We start from the raw sequence: 16,521 nt of genomic DNA on the forward strand, positions 1-16,521 counted from the left end.
GCTGTCGCTCCGCTCTTCTATAGGTTCAGGCTAAGATTTTCCGTCAGAAGGCGACGCTAGGGCTCTTGCGTCTCACCGTTGCCATAACGACTGAGCCTCCGGTCCACAGATCCTCGCTGCCTCGTCAACATCTTTGAGCATCGGCAGCTCTGGAGGCCGGGGTAACTGGCGGGTAACCAGGCTTTGGAGTGGGATTTTAAGACGTGTGTCTTTAAAGTTATTTATGAACAGAGGTTTAGTCTTCGTTCACAGTCTCAATACCCGGGGCAGTGGGTCAAATTACGTTTTTTCCAATTCACCTGGGCGGTGCATTAGTTATCTATTCAACAAGCCTTTGTTCTGATAGAAAACGAGTAATGTCAACGAGTACAAAGAAACCCCAGACAAATAGACGTGTACAACCGATACTAGGTGGTTAAACACACTGACAGAAAACGGCGCTTCAGAGACCCAACCAGTGGATATTGAAGCTGTATGCTCTCAACATTAACGTCTAGGCCCGCTGGGGATTCAAAAGAAATTAAGACATAAAAAAAAAAAAAAAGAAATTAAGACATAGATCCTGCTCCAAGAAGCCTCAGTGTAATTGAAGACACAAAATACGCAAAAAATTGTGACGGTATTGTGTGGTGCTGACCATAAGTGTAATATGATTCAGTGGATGAGACAAGTAAATAGAAATCTGATGGAAGAGATGAAATTAAAACTAGGCATTTGATTGATGTACAGTTTTTGGGTAGGACAAAGGAGAAGATTGAAAAATCAAACATTCCTGAAAACGACCAACTCCTAAAATTGGCATACATTGAAAAATACTGTAAACTCTCATCAATTTAGAACAGATTTCAATTAGGATCTCAAGCACTTTAATGAAATTAATATTTTCCACAAAAATTCTGAGGAACTACGAAATACTAGGAAGACTTTCCTACCCCACCCCCAAAAAAGTTTAATTATATGTGCAACTAATGTCTGGTAATAGGAATTGTAATATTCAAATGATTGGAACATCTTAGTCCCCTAACAATACAAATAACAGTTGTTACTATATTTCTCTGATATCTGGTAAGCTTGAACTTGTAGTGGGTGGCTTACGATACTGAGGCTTTCCCACATTTCCATTTAGATGTTTTTCACTTTATTACTCACATATCTTATGATTAATAGGCTACTTTTAACCAAGAATTGTTTGCATATGCTGGACTTTACTCTTAGCTGCTATTGAGAGCATGGAATTGGTGATGGAGGTGCAGTTAGCCACCCCCAACACTTCACTTCAGATCTTGACATTGAAGTCTTAAAGTCTTGGGCTTCCAAAATTTGCAAAGCTTGGTCCAGTTTGTAGGCGGTGATGTGAGTAGATTTGTAACAGTGGGGTACGGTGCTAAAATCATCTGATATTTTGGCCTCTGAAGACCTCTACCTCTCATACAGTGATTAGGTCCTTGTCATTATTCCCTAGAGGTTATACATGGGAAAAGTTAAATTAAGAAAGCCCTAACAAGTGCAATTAATAACTTCAGTCAGGAGAGAATCAGACTGAGAGGGAATTCTGTAGTTGAAGATACTCCTAATTAGACGGAGTGAGACTTCTTTTAAAATATTCAACACACTTTCAGAAAAGCAAGGAGAATGCAAGCCATTCTGGAAGGCTATACATAACTCTAGTGGAATTCTCTCTGATATACTTCCTCTGATGCCAACACAATGGAAAAGAAAATATGATTTACCTTTTAAACCCTAGCCTGTAAGTGGAAGAGGAGGTTGCAAGTAAGTAGGAAAAAAATCAAGGAGACAGTTATCCACAGCAGAGCAGGGAATGGTAGATTAGATTATTGTTTTGAATTCTTCACTCTCCTTTTGCACATGACTGTGCCCTACTGCATGGTGTAGTGGAGTGGGCAGAGTATACATTTTTGCATTATTGACTCTGGCTTCGTCATTTGACTTGCTTTGGCCAGTGGAATATCAGGTATGAAACTAGCAGAGGTTTTAGGTATGCTTGCATGCTTTTGCCTCTTGGTCTTTGCTATTTTTCCTAAGAATAACTACCTCAGGTGGCTGCTGTTTCTAAAACGATAAAGACATGTGACTCAGATCTGAGTCTGAATCTCAACTGAAAGGTGGAGTTCTGCTAATCCTAGCCACACCTAGGTGAAGCAGGTGGAGATTAGCTGAGCAAGATTAACAGCAAGAAAAATGTTTTTGGTTGAAGCTGTGAGATTTGGGGGTGCAATAGCATTGGAGCAATACCTGTCTAACAGACCAAGAAAACAGATGGGGCAAAACTTAATGTGCTAAATATGAGTAAGAGAAAAAATTACTGAGAATTATGCAGACTACTACTGTAAAAGGAAGGAAGGATGGAAGTAAAATTGTATGTAAAAGATGAAGTACATGACCTGGACAAAATGTTGTCTAAGGGGGGAAATTCATGTAATCTTTGAGCTCTAGAGGATCTTATTAATAATAAGAATGTGAATTTGGTAATATAGGGACATAAAGACAAGATGCTAAGATAATGTATTGAGAAGTAAGCCCTGTGAAGGATTTCTTGCACTGTTTTGCTCACTACTATATCCTTAGTACCTAGAACTTTGCCTGGTATACTATAGGCAGTCAATAAATATTTGATGAATAAAATGAAATAAAATGGAATAAAAAGGAAATTAACTGAAGACTAAAACATGTTAAAGGAATAATGAATAGTTAGAAGCACAAAGAAGCAGACTAGAGAGCTGAAAATCAAATCACTGATACAGAGGAAAGACTTGAGATAATCACAGAGAGTACTGAGGTAAAAGACAAAGATACTAAAGCTCTTAGAAGATAATATATATGAAAGGGACAAAGGTAGTTCAACTTAAGATTTTTAAGTGCCCCTGAAATAGAGAACTGAGCAAATGGAAGAAGTGTTCTTACTGATATAAAAAATAGTAAACAAAACTCTATAGATTAAAAGGATGTATTATATTACATGGAAAAGTTTCTATGGAACAGTCAACACTAAGGTATGTTTCCTGGTTAAGTTACTCAATTTTCAGAATAAAAGAATTCTTTAGGTACACATGTAAGAAACAAAAGGGTGTTGCATGGAGAAAAGACAATTAGATTCATCTATAGTACATTCAGTACTGGAAGACATTAAAAAGATGCTACAAAGTTTCGAGGGGTAGAAAAAAATGTTCCAAGAAAAATTGTACTCCTATAGCTTTTCAATTTGTCGTTTAAATACAATTTGAATTTGTGTGCACTGTATTCATTTTTATTTCTGCTGCACACTACATTTCTTTTTTTTTTTTTTTTTTTTTGGTCTTTTTGCTATTTCTTTGGGCCGCTTCTGCGGCATATGGAGGTTCCCAGGCTAGGGGTCTAATCAGAGCTGTAGCCACCGGCCTACGCCAGAGCCACAGCAACGCGGGATCCGAGCCGCGTCTGCAACCTACACCACAGCTCACGGCAATGCCGGATCGTTAACCCACTGAGCAAGGGCAGGGATCGAACCCGCAAGCTCATGATTCCTAGTTGGATTCGTTAACCACTGCGCCACGACGGGAACTCCTGCACACTACATTTCTGAGCCCATCTCTTTTTCATATAACTAGACAAACACAGCCAACAACAACTAACATGTTATCGACATTCTACCTTCCAACTTTTTCAACCTAACATTCAAGTTTATTAGTAAATTATTTGCCTTCTAGATTATCACAGAACTTTCCAAAGGTTTTTCTAATAGGTTTGCCACTGAATAACATAGACAACTATCCTTTCAAATTCCAGTAATAATTTCCTGACACATACTGCAGGACCACTATTCTGGTGACTTACATGTTTTAGTTATGGCAGTACCTAATTCTGCATAAGTCAGGATAAATTTTGTTATGCTATGATAACAACTACCCCCTAACTCTCAGTGATGTGACACAACAATTGTTTATTTTTTGCACATGATACATGTCCATTGAGGGGTGTCTGGTGGCTATTCTTTATGTTAATCCTCACTCTGGCACCCAGCTTGCCGAGCTACCACTATTTGATTCATTCCTGGTTTTTGTGGCAGAGAGAAAACAACTCAGGAGGATCTTGCACTGCCATTAATGGCTACTGTTAACTCACTGGTCATATCTAGTCACATGAGCTCCAAGTAATAACAGGGCCAGGAATTATAATTTCTGGAAGACAGAAAGCCAGAAATGTTTGATGAACAACATTTGCAAGTACATCACAAGCACTCTCAAACATGACACCAAAACATAGCATCTGTGGCAGGCAGCCTCAAAGATGGTACCCAGTAATCTCTGCCTCTTGTCTTTGTGAAATCCCCTCCCATTGACGCTGGGCTGGACCTAGTGACTTCCTTCTAATGATCAGACCCCAGACAAAGCCCAGCAGCACCCTGATCTGGGGAGACAGAGAATTTGGAGGGAACCAAGGCAGTTAGGAATTGCAGGGCAGGATGTCAGAGAGGAATGAGTGTACGGAGAGAGTTCTGAAGATTTTCAGGGGATTATTCATGAGCCTTAAACTGAATACTGATCAGTACATGCATGGTGTGGAAACTACTGAAGAACCACTGGAAAGAAGCAGGCAGAATAATCCCTGGGCTTCGCATAGGGCTAGGACTAGTTCACATTTCCAATATCTTGGCGGAACCTTGTAATATATGGGGACACTGAGTTGAGTACACAGAAGGGTGTTGTCTAAATAATGGTGACAAATTAGCCAGGGATGGAAAACTGTTCTGATCTAGCCTAAAAAAGCATCAAACCTAGTCTTCAAAGGACCAAGCTCTTTCTAAATAACTGTGTCCCAGACCAAAATTTGAAAGTACCTAGAGGACTAAAACTCAATCATGTAAAATTAATAGTGTCTGATAGCAAATCAAAAATGGCAAACTTTGCAAAGATATTGAAAAGTATACTCCATGATGATGTGAAAAATCAGTCAGTAAAACCATACCAGGAAATGAGACAAATGAAAGAATTAGTAGACAAGGACTTTGAATCAAATTACAAATGTACTCCATAAATTCAAGAAGGTAGAAGGAAACATGAACGGATTAAGAAGAGACAAATATAATAGACATAATAGACCTGTATTTATTTACTGTAGATAAAATATATACCCTCTAAGATGAAAAATACACTAAATGGAGTTAAGAGCTAATTGGACATTGCAAAAGAAAACAGTGGACTTGAATACACAGCAGTAGAAACTATTTAAAATAGAACAAAAAATAATAAAAGGAAGGTCAGTGAGCTGTGGGAAAACTTTAAACAGCTTTAGTATGTGTAATTTGAGTTCCAGAAGAAGGAAACAAAAAATGCTTGAAGAAGGAGTTCCCGTCGTGGTGCAGTGGTTAACGAATCCGACTAGGAACGAATCCGACTAGAGCTTGCGGGTTCGATCCCTGCCCTTGCTCAGTGGGTTAACGATCCGGCGTTGCCGTGAGCTGTGGTGTAGGTCACAGACGTGGCTCGGGTCCCGCGTTGCTGTGGCTCTGGCGTAGGCTGGTGGCTACAGCTCCGATTGGACCCCTAGCCTGGGAACCTCCATATGCCGTGGGAGCGGCCCAATAAATGGCAAAAAGACAAAAAAAAAAAAAAAAAAAGCTTGAAGAAGTAATGGTTGGAAGTTTCCAAATATGATTAAAAATTATAAATCCACAGACTCAAGAAGCTCGGTGAACTTTTATATACAAGAAACAGGAAGAAAACTATACCAAGGACATTATAATCACATTGCTTAATATTGGTGATAGAGAAAACATTAAAATCACCCAGAGAAGAAAAGACACACTATGTATAGAGAAACAAAGATAATAACAATAGCAGACTTTCTTGGAAACAATGCAAGCTGGAGAACACTGTAGAAGACTACTTAAAAATAAATAAATAAATAAAACTGTCAGAATTCTATACCCAGCAAAAATGAAGTTCAGAAATGAAGTTAAAACGCACAAAAGCTGAATGAATCAATAACTAACAGTCCAAGACTGTTAAATGAAAACCTTCAGATAAAAGGGAAATGATGTTGCATGGAAATCTGGACCTACTCAAGGGGAGAAGGAATGCTAAAAATGATAAATATGTGGGTAGATATAAAATACTTCTCTTGAAAGATTTCTTAAAAAGATGATTGCTTAAAGAGAACTAATAATAATGTGTTGGGGCATTTATAATATATGTAAAAGTAAAATATATGACAACAAAGTAATACAGGGTGGGAGAGGGGAAATAGAAAATATACCTTTGTAATTTTCTTTTCATGTTATTGAAGGCAAACTGAAAAGTTAAGGATGTATACTATAAACCTAAAGTAACTTAAGACAAAACAAAGCAAAATAATACACAAGTTTATATAGCAATAAACCAATAATGAAGATAAAATAGATGCATAAAATACATCCAGTTGTTTCAGAAGTACAGAATAAGAACAAAAGTGGAACAACAACAACAACAACAAAAAAACTGATGGCACAAATAGAATGCAAATAGCAAGAAGGCAGTTTGAATTCAATCATATCTATCACATTACATGTAAGTAATAATAAAAAACCCTCTAATTTAAAAGTCAGAGACAGGAATTCCCACTGTGGCTCAGCGGGTTAAGAACCTGACTTATCTATGAGGATGCATGTTTGATCCCTGAACTCCCTCAGTGGGTTAAATGACCCAGCGGTACCATAAACTGCAGTGCAGTTGGAAGACATGGCTTGGATCCAGCATTGATGTGGCTGTGGTGTAGGCTGGCAGCTGCAGTTCCGATTCAACCCCTAGTCTGGGAACTTCTATATGTGGCAGGTATGACCCTAAGAAGAAAAAAAACTGATTTGAGTCAGAGATCACCAGAGAAGATTTTTAAAAAACAAGACTCAACCATATACTGTTTCTAAGAAAGCCACATTGAATATAATTAAAACTAAAAATATAGGAAAAGATACATTATACTAACATTAATGTATAGAGAGTAGCTATATAAATTTTAGACAAAATATATTTCAGAGCAAAGAATATTACCAGGGATAAAGAAAGATATTTTATAATAATTAAAATATCAATTTATCAAGAGAATGTAATGTGATTAAAAATGTATGTACCTAATAAGAGTTTCAAAACATGTGAAGCAAAAACTGACAGAATTGAAAAGAGAAACAGATAAATAATTATTGTTGGAGATTTCAACATCCTTATTACAATAGTTGATAAACAAATATACAGAAATCAGTAAGAATGCAGAAGACTTTAACAACTCTGTCAATCAACTAATTACATGTATAGAACATATCACCCAACAATAGCAGGATACACATTCCTTTCCTTTCCTTTCCTTTTCTTTTCTTTTTTTTTTGTTTTTGTCTTTTTAGGGCTGCACTGGCAGCATATGGAGGTTCCCCAGGCTAGGGGTCTAATCGTAGCTGTTGCTACTGGCCTACACCAGAGCCACAGCAATGCCAGATCCAAGTCGAGTCTGTGACCTACACCACAGCTCATGGCAACAGCGGGTTCTTAACCCACTGAGCGAGGCCAGGGATTGAACCTACAACCTCATGGTTCCCAGTCGGATTCGTTCCCACTGCACCACAACGGGAACTCCCCACATTCTTTTCAAGTGTACATGGAACAGTTTCCAAGATAGTACATATTCTGACCATAAACAGGTCTCAATAAATTTAAAGGAATTGAAATAATACACAATGTTCTTTGGTAACAATGGAATCTAAGGAATCAGTAACAGAGACATAACTAGAATACCCCCCATTGTTTGAAAACCAAATATCATAGTTCTAGATAACCCATAAATCAAAGAAAAAACTAAAGTGGAAATTTTTAACTGAAGGAAATGAAAACACAAAACCTCAAAATTTGTGAAATGAAGCTAATGTAGTGCTTTGGTGGAAATTTATAGAATTGAATGTTTATGTTAAGAAGACAGGCCTTGGCGTTCCCCGGTGGCTCAGTGGGTTAAGGACTTGGCATTCTCACTACTATGGTGCGGGTTCAGTCCCTGGTCTGGGAACACGTCCATGTGCCATGGGCATGGCCAAAAAAAAAGTCTCATATTAATGACCTAAGCTTCCATTTTGAAAAACTAGACAAAGAAAAGCAAATTAAACCTTGAAGTAAACAGAAAAAAGGAAATACTAAAGACTGGAGTTGAAATCAAATAAATAGAAAACAGGAAGTAGAGAAAAATCACTGAAACCTAAGTATGTTTCCCAGGAGATTAAAATTCTTTTGTGGGCTCCCTTGCTCATAAGATAAATTCTAAAATCTTTAACCTTGGGTTCATGTTTCTGCCTGATTTATCCACTACTTCTTCTCTCTTACTTGGTTTCTTTTTTATTTTCTCTGCTGTGGTCATCCTGGCCTTTCTGATCTGTTGTCCTTTCTCCTGGCACATGACCTTTGCACATGCCCTCTGCACATGCTGCTTCCTCTGATTGCCCCCTTCCCAACTGTCTCAGTGTCTTTGCTTTACACCTATTTCCACCTAGTTAATGCTTGCTTGTCCTTCAGATTTACTCCTAGTCTAGGACGTACCTGACACTAACCTATAAACTCCACTAGGATAGACACTGTATTTGCTTTGCTCAGTATTTTCTCCTTAGCACTTATACATGCCTGGCTTATGGTGGATTATCAGCAAATGTTTATTGTATGATAAAGTAATTCTAACAATGTATCTGTTTTCTTAGGATATGACCCAATTCAGACATCACTATTTTTCCATAGCTCATGACTCAATATCCTGAAGATTGAAAGATCATTATTCTTGGGCTTATAAGAATTAAGATTTCACCATTTATACTTCACTTATATTCATCCATTTCTCTGTAAAGATCTGCTGGAGAGTCAAGTTCATTTTGTCTTCTGATGTATTTGCTCCAGTGCTGGAAAGTTTTATCTTTAAGGCTACTTTTTGTTTTGTTGCATTGTATCACCCATACTAAGAAGAAACTTGGCACAACTTGTGCCAAATAAAATAGTTTAAAATGGTGGTAATTTAGGGGAATTTAAGAATACTTCACATGCAAATACTTAACTTTGCAGTTTAAAGATAGTATAGCAGTGATTAAAAAGTGAAATCAGTGCCTCAACACTCTGATTTCAAGAATTATGCAAAAAGACATGTGCTGATTGCATTTATGTAACCCAGACATTGGCTTTTTTTATTCCCCAAAACGAGTCTATGATGTAGAAATTAATACCATTTTACAAACTTAGTGATTTGCTCAAAGCCTCAGAGTGAACACAGTGTTCATTTTAAAAACTAATCCCAGTGCCAAAACCCACCATTTTCCAGCTGCCACCTCCACAAAAAACTCAGGCTATTAAAAATTTTGCCATCTCTATGGATCAAATGTTTAAGTCCTAGTGATATATTAGCTAACAATGGCCAGCAATTATTTCACTTTGTCTGACTATAGACACAGTCAATTAAATGGTGTCTCTAAGCTAAAAATTGTAACCAACTGTATACAGATAGCACCCTAGTAAGAAAGAGAAGGTAGAGTTAAGATTTTGTCTAACATCAACTTAATTATATAATGTGCCAATTTCCTATTGCATAAAGCATGTGAAAACAAAACAGTGGGGACTTAGCATAAAATGAAGGTAGTAAAAAAGATTTTCATTAAGGTGAAAGATGCTCACTAGCATTTAATAATTCAGTCATCAGCTATGAAAACTGAAAAAAAAAATGATTAGCTGAAGCATAATGTCCTGGCTTCAGAGTTAAACTTAAGTATTACATTCAGTGAGGTAAGCTCTTGATATAGAAATTAGGAGATAGAAGTCAGTGCAGAAGATAAGCTTGTTACTGGTACTATGAATTGAAACATTTTATTCTCTAGCAGGTAGGAAGCTATGTGAAAGAATCTCTGATGTCATAATTTCTGGGTGTCACCAGGATATTTAATCATCATTCCTTTGGTGAAGATGGTATGATCAAAAGATAAGCTCAGGTCCAGGGAACAGAATAGAGAGGACAGTACAAGATGTACTCTTCCTTTCTCAGCTGCTATATTTCCTGTCATTTGGGAATTTCAAGCTTCTTTTGAAGAAACAGGAAAGAAGAGGTAGTCTGGGCATTAGGGGCATGAAGAGTCTTACATAGGAAAATCTGTAGAGAAATTTGTGAAGGTGCAGTTTGAAGCTTTGGGAGTGGGATGAGGACATAGGTAGACTGGATGAATTGGGGATATTAGTTAAGGTAAAGTCTAGAAGATAAAGATAATGAGGAAAATCAGGATATACAGTGAGAAGAATTTCTTTTGTAGAGATTGATTACAGTGTGGATCTAGAGTAGATATAAAGTCATTTACAGATTACAATATTTAATATTCTAGTTTCCATCGTGGCTCAGAGGAAATGAATCTGACTAGTAACCATGAGGATGCAGGTTCGATCCCTGGCCTCACTAGTGGGTTAAGGATCCGCTATTGCTATGCGGTGTGTTGTAGGTCGCAGATGTGGCTTGGATCTCGGTTGCTATGGCTGTGGTGCAGGCCAGCAGCTATAGCTCTGATTGGACCCCTAGGCTGGGAACTTCTGTATGCCACAGGTGCGGCCCTAGAAAGACCAAAAATAAATAAATAAATAAAATTAATATTGTTGGGAAATAAACAAGGCAGTGACAACAAGAATAAAACCTTCTCACAAGCTTTAGAGACAATTTTAAAGCCAAGTTTCAGCCTGTTGCTGAAGCTATGAATTGGGACATTTTATTTGTTAGCAGGTAGGAAACTATGTGAAAGAATCTTCTGATGTCACAATTTCTGGGTGTCACTGGAACATTTGATCATCTTTCCTTTGGCAATTCCAGCCTTCTCTGAAAGGTCAGTAGAAGCAATTGATTTATTGACCTCTACAGGAATCATACTCGGCCTATTTTGGTAAGTCTATATATCCTTGATCAAGTTGGTTGAAATGTAATACCTACATAGAATAGTTATACTAAACCATAGGTTTTACTATTGTTTTACTAACTTGTCATTGAGCATAACACTTTTTTCCTTGATAATTGACAAATAGTCTATAAAAGCCATTATATAGTATTCAAATTCTAAAACTTTAATAATTAGTTTTATTATCACAATAATAAACATTATTAGGCATAGAATATTATATACTAGGCATAGGAAACAGTTATAAGGCATTTTTCATTTTCTCCTGTCTTTGTTGAAGACATGCAGATTTACACAAGATAAAGCTATTATTTACCCACTATGTCCCAGGCATTGTTCTAGGTATTAGGGGTTCAATCAATGGTGACAAAGACAGACAAGGAATGGGAGTGGGGAAGGGGCAATGATTAAGTGAAAACATTTACAAAAAATTAGAGCACTGGTTCTCAACACAGGGAGTTTACTCCCCCTTTCTATCAGGGCACATTTGGCAATGTTTGATGCATTTTTGACTGACATTGGGGGTGAGGTGATGTTGGCATGTATTGGGTGAAGGCCTTTGATGCTCAAAACATCCTGTAGGATATGCACACCTTCCTCCTTCCCCACCAAAAAATACCTGGCCCTAAATGTCAAATAGTGTCACAGTTGAGAAATCCTGAATTAGTGTTTAGAACTGTTACAGAGCAGAAATAAAGAGTGCTAAGAAAACATATAATGGAGGGTTATATAAGGCTTCTCTGAGAAAGTGAAATGTAAATTCAGGCTTAATGAATGAGTTGACCCTAACAAGTAAAGGGAGGGAGCAATGGGGTGGTTGGGGGGAAGAATTCCAAGCAGAGGCAACAGTAGTCAGTAAGGAGCTGATTTTGTGTAGCTTTGTGTGCATGTGTATGTGCGTTTGTATGTGTATCACCATATTGTATATATCTCATATATACATTATATATGTATATATATTTAATAATGCTCACTAGTTAACTTTATTGAGCATTTAGTATGTGTTGGTTACTTTATTTTAGATGTATTGCCTTATTTAATCCTCACTATTACCCTAGAAGTAAATATTAGTATTATGCTCAATATACACTTGAGAAATATACTTTGCTTAAGACCACATAGTTGGGGAGTTCTATTATGGCACAGTGGGTTGAGGATCTAGCATTGTCACTGCAGTGGCTTGGGTCACTGCTGTGGCATGGGTTCAGTTCCTGCCCCAGGAACTTCCACATGCCACAGGCAAGGCCAAAAACTAAAAAACAAAATTAAAAGTAAACAAACTTAAAAAAAAGATCTATAGATGGGAAGAGCCAGAAATAAGAATTGAACCCAGGTTAGTCCAACTGTTCCAAGGCACTTTCTTATTTAATGCACTATAACTGTAAAGAGGCAAGAGTTAATGAATGACCACCAGGAACAGAGGATTAGCTGTAGATATCATGGCAGATGTGAAACTCCTGTACTTCAAAGGAAAAGAAGGGTTTAGATAGGCAGAGAGGCAGTGGGAGGTCTAACTTGTCAATTGCCATGACCACTTAAAGGCAAATAGAGTTATTTTTTCACACAACAGAAGTGGTCTTCAGTTATGTTAACCAAGGGCTCACTTTACTTTTATCACCTAGGGGCTACTTTGTGTTTGCTGCAAGATTTAAAATTGTATGTAAGGGAGAGATGTGTAATAGACTATATACTTTTACATATATATATTAAAATATGTCATTTTCAGAATGTGTCTATATGCCTATAACAAAATTAATATTAAAAATCCCAGGAGCTCCCTTCGTGGCTCAGCAGTTAACGAACCCGACTAGGATTCATGAGGATGCAGGTTAGATCCCTGACCTTGCTCAGTGGGTTAAGGATCTGGCATTGCCATGAGCTGTGGTGTAGGCTGGCAGCTGCAGCTCCACTTTGACCCCTAGCCTGGGAACTTCCATATGCCCTGGGTATGGCTCTAAAAAGAAAAAAAAAAAAAAAATTCCCAAAGACCTATTTGAAGACAATTTTCCCTACCTCTCCATTATTTTAACTTTCTAATCTAGGTTTTCGGTGAATTATGCCTTTTCGGCTTGGGACCCAGCCAAGGAGATTTCCAGTAGAAGGGGGAGATTCTTCTATTGGACTGGAAGTTGGGCTGAGCTCCAGTGCTGCCTGTAACGGGAAAGAGATGTTGCCAACCAGGTGAAAGTTCTCCTTATCCAATAACCGAGGAAGCATATATTGGTGCTCATTAATACAAGCTTTAGCAGAAGTTCAATTAATGAGAAAAAAGCCTGGGGACATTGCTTTTATGAAAGTAGTATTAACAAACATTGCTGTTATTAAATTAGTATTAACAGATCTTAGATTTTCTTAGCATGGGTCTGTATATTGTACCACTGCTATTATAGACCAATTCTTTTTAGTAAATTTTTAGCAAGTTTTTTTTCATTAATAGTTTTAAGATTAGATAACAGTCAATCAAATAAGCAAACCTTTAGTGCTCTTGCATGCAGGGTGCTGTGCTAGGGAAAAGGTTACAGATATGAAGACGACTCAGACCTTAGTTTTAGTGTCACTTTGGCTTTGACTTGACCTTTGGCAGAAAGAGAGTGATACAGAGTATGAAGATTCTGTAAAATAAAATCATTTTTGCATAATTGAAGAACTGTAATACATAGGATTTGTTCTGCTTTTCTGTCATTTACCACGGCAAAACTTCGAATACTACATTGTTCGATTTCTCATGGTTTGGAAATTTTAGAACACAGATTTAAGCTTAATAAGGTATTTTAGGATTTCTCTTGTGGTGCAGAAGGGTTAAGGATCCAGTGTTGTCACTGCAGCAGCTTTGGTCACTGCTGTGGCATGGGTTCAATGTCTGGCCCAGGAACTTCCATATGCTGTGGGTGTGGTCAAAAAAATAAGGTAGGTATTTTAAAGATCAGAATTATTCAAGGATGAAATAGGGAAATACTTTGGGAAATACTAAGCACTAATCTTTTGGAATGTTTATGACTGGGTTATTATTTGGTGGAAATGATAGAGGAAATTCAAGCACTAGATGTATTTTAGGACTGAATGTCATTTAAAGTTGCTTTTAAAACTGAAGTTCTATTAATGTTTGAATAGTATGTGGAATAATATGTTCAATTTTGTGTTTTCCTACAAATATTCTAGTTTTTTAAGTCAGTCAACTGGAGTCATATATATATATATATATATATACACACACATACATATATAATATACATATATATATACACACATAAACACATACACACGAGTTGCCATAGTAGTATCATTTATATTTACAACTATGCATGCCCCCTCACTTTTTTTTTTTGTCACTTAGCAATCACTGCATACCTTACAAAATGAACAGCTGGAAGGTTATCTTTGTATTTATGAATTTCCTGTGATTAAATGTATGGCAACAATATTTAACGACCATTTTTTTTTGCAAGTCTAAAATGTCTGCTTCATCAGTGGCACTGTGTTATAATTATTTTGTGACATTCAAAGATTTCAGAATGACTTAAAAGAGCTGAATATGCACTCAAAGTTTGGTGCTCTGAAAAAATTTTCTATTTTAGTATCTAATTATGTGTCGTTTGCTTTTTTTATTTAGGCAACTCCGAAGATGCCCTGGAAGTCATTGCCTGACAATAACTGATGTTCCCATCACTGTCTATGCAACAATGCGAAAGCCACCTGCACAAAGCAGCAAGGAAATGCATCCCAAATAGCATCATTAAGTCTTTAGTAGAGGTTTGACTAGGTCAAGGGTAATGGGCCGGTATCATCTTATGATCTGGTAAACAAATAAAAGTGGTGGCACCTTTGGATGATGACAACAGTTGAAATATTTACTTTTAGTAGGTAAAGACAGAAATGTAGTCTGCAAAACATGTGTAGTGATAAGCCATCAGTTATATTTGTTAGATAGGACAGAATAATATTTCACAATTGGAAAGTGTCTTAGAGATCATCTTGCTCATAGTGGATCGTTAATATCTTTATTTCATGATGAAGCTTAAGTCACTTTGCTTATCAGTCAGGATGGGCCCATTATAAATGCTTAATGTGTTTGGGCTGGTTTTCCTTTGCTTATATTTGGGTTGCTAATTAGCTGAATCCTTTTACTTGGATACCCTATGCCAGTTTCTGTCTTTCTATCTTTTGATAATACTCTGCTCAGGAATGATTATTTTGAGTGAAAAATGGAGTCCTGTGGGTTTTGCATTTCAGAATATCCAAGACCCAAGAAAATTCTTATTCCATGGTTAATCTGCAAAACATATACACTGCTGTCATATGATAGCTCAGGTTATTGGTGAAATTTATTATAATGAGGTCAAGGCTATGATTCTAACCCATATTTTCCCAGTAAAAATGACACCCCATCATCCCACCATACCTCAAGTCCCAGCCAGTCATCTTGAAATTGTCTACAGTTGGTATCGAGAAACTTCAGATGGATTTTTGTATTCAATTAGACTTAAGGTCTGAGCCAATTCTTTTTTTTTTTTTTTAAGGGCCCCACCCATGGCATATGGGGTTCCCAGGCTAGGGGTCAAATCGAAGCTGTAGCTGCTGGCCCATGCCACAGCCACAGCAGCTTGGGATCCGAGCTGCATCTGCAACCTACACCACAGCTCATGGCACTGCCAGATCCTTAACCCACTGATTGAGGTCAGGGACTGAACCCATGTCCTCATGGATACTAGTTGGGTTCATTACTGCTGAGCTCTGATGGGAACTTCCAGGCCAGCTCCTTCTATTTTTTTTTTTTTTCCTCTTCTCAGTAGTCCCAAGAAATTCAGCTTGCTTTCTTTTCCTCTTGATGGTTGCCACCTTTCATCCCACAACATTTTTTTTTTCCTCCAAAAGACTAACTTCAGTATGAGGTATAGGTCTTTCAGTTTCTTGTCTATTTTTCTGCTCCTGAAGATGTATGTATAAGCCTTTTAAATGAAAGGTTTATTAGCTTATAATTACATGGACATAGATGCATATGTGCTAAGAAAAGAAAAACTGCCAGGGAATTATAAATGGAAAAATTCTGAGAGCTCATGCAGTGTTGGGAGATGTTTGAGTGCCAACCATCCACAAAGGGGAAACCTTGTTGAAGATGTAGGGCATTGGGTGGAGTGCTCAGAAAGGTCATGTCTTAGTAGGAGGTCTGAACTAGCAGTAGACTAAGTGCTAAGTTAAGGCAGCTTTAACAAAGCTTAAAAATAAGACTTGAGAGAATCAAGGTGATCTGTGAGTAACTTATTTATCTGCCAAATAAAAATTTGATACACCTTAAAGGAAAGGAACAAAATCCATAAAGAAGTTGCTCAAAGCTGGGGAAAGAATGATGGGAAAAGGGAAAGGAATAAGGAAAAATTCCTCAGCGCTCATACAAGTCTGGGCATAATGTGTTTCAACTATGTGGAAGGATCTTTTAACATATGGAGCATTGAGAAGAGTTCTCAGCAAGATATAACTCATTGAAGGTGGGTGTGGAGTGGAAGATCGCTTTAGATTGAGGGTTGCTCTGAACCTGCTCTAACAAAGCTTAAGAGCAAGACATGAAAGAAAGTCTGATTCCATGTAACTAAACTGCATCCAAGGTAGGGAGA

At 37.4% G+C, this 16,521-nt stretch overlaps 1 protein-coding gene across 5 annotated transcripts; it reads left to right on the forward strand.

Moving 5' to 3' along the window:
- FAM229B (family with sequence similarity 229 member B) lies at window positions 27–14,742 on the forward strand. 5 transcript variants are annotated; one of them, XM_005659393.2, is made up of 4 exons: window positions 27–161; window positions 10,831–10,900; window positions 12,955–13,093; window positions 14,523–14,742. In XM_005659393.2, exons 3-4 carry the CDS (start codon window positions 12,969–12,971, stop codon window positions 14,638–14,640), a joined length of 243 nt encoding a protein of 80 aa, XP_005659450.1. In that variant the 5' UTR covers window positions 27–161; window positions 10,831–10,900; window positions 12,955–12,968; the 3' UTR covers window positions 14,641–14,742. The 5 variants fall into 5 exon arrangements, with proteins under 5 accessions (XP_005659450.1, XP_020947067.1, XP_003353338.1 ...); XM_021091408.1 differs by having other exon boundaries at window positions 33–161; window positions 10,744–10,843; XM_003353290.4 differs by having other exon boundaries at window positions 34–161; window positions 10,741–10,900.

This window comes from Sus scrofa, chromosome 1 (genome assembly GCF_000003025.6).
Source record: "Sus scrofa isolate TJ Tabasco breed Duroc chromosome 1, Sscrofa11.1, whole genome shotgun sequence".
In the NCBI taxonomy this organism is placed as follows: Eukaryota; Metazoa; Chordata; class Mammalia; order Artiodactyla; family Suidae; genus Sus; species Sus scrofa.

Bases quoted from the DNA above. Each gene is read 5' to 3' on its own strand.
- FAM229B (XM_005659393.2), top strand. From the start codon at position 12,969: ATGCCTTTTCGGCTTGGGACCCAGCCAAGGAGATTTCCAGTAGAAGGG. The intron at 13,094-14,522 runs GTGAAAGTTCTC...TTTTTTATTTAG, and splicing joins AAAGAGATGTTGCCAACCAG to GCAACTCCGAAGATGCCCTG.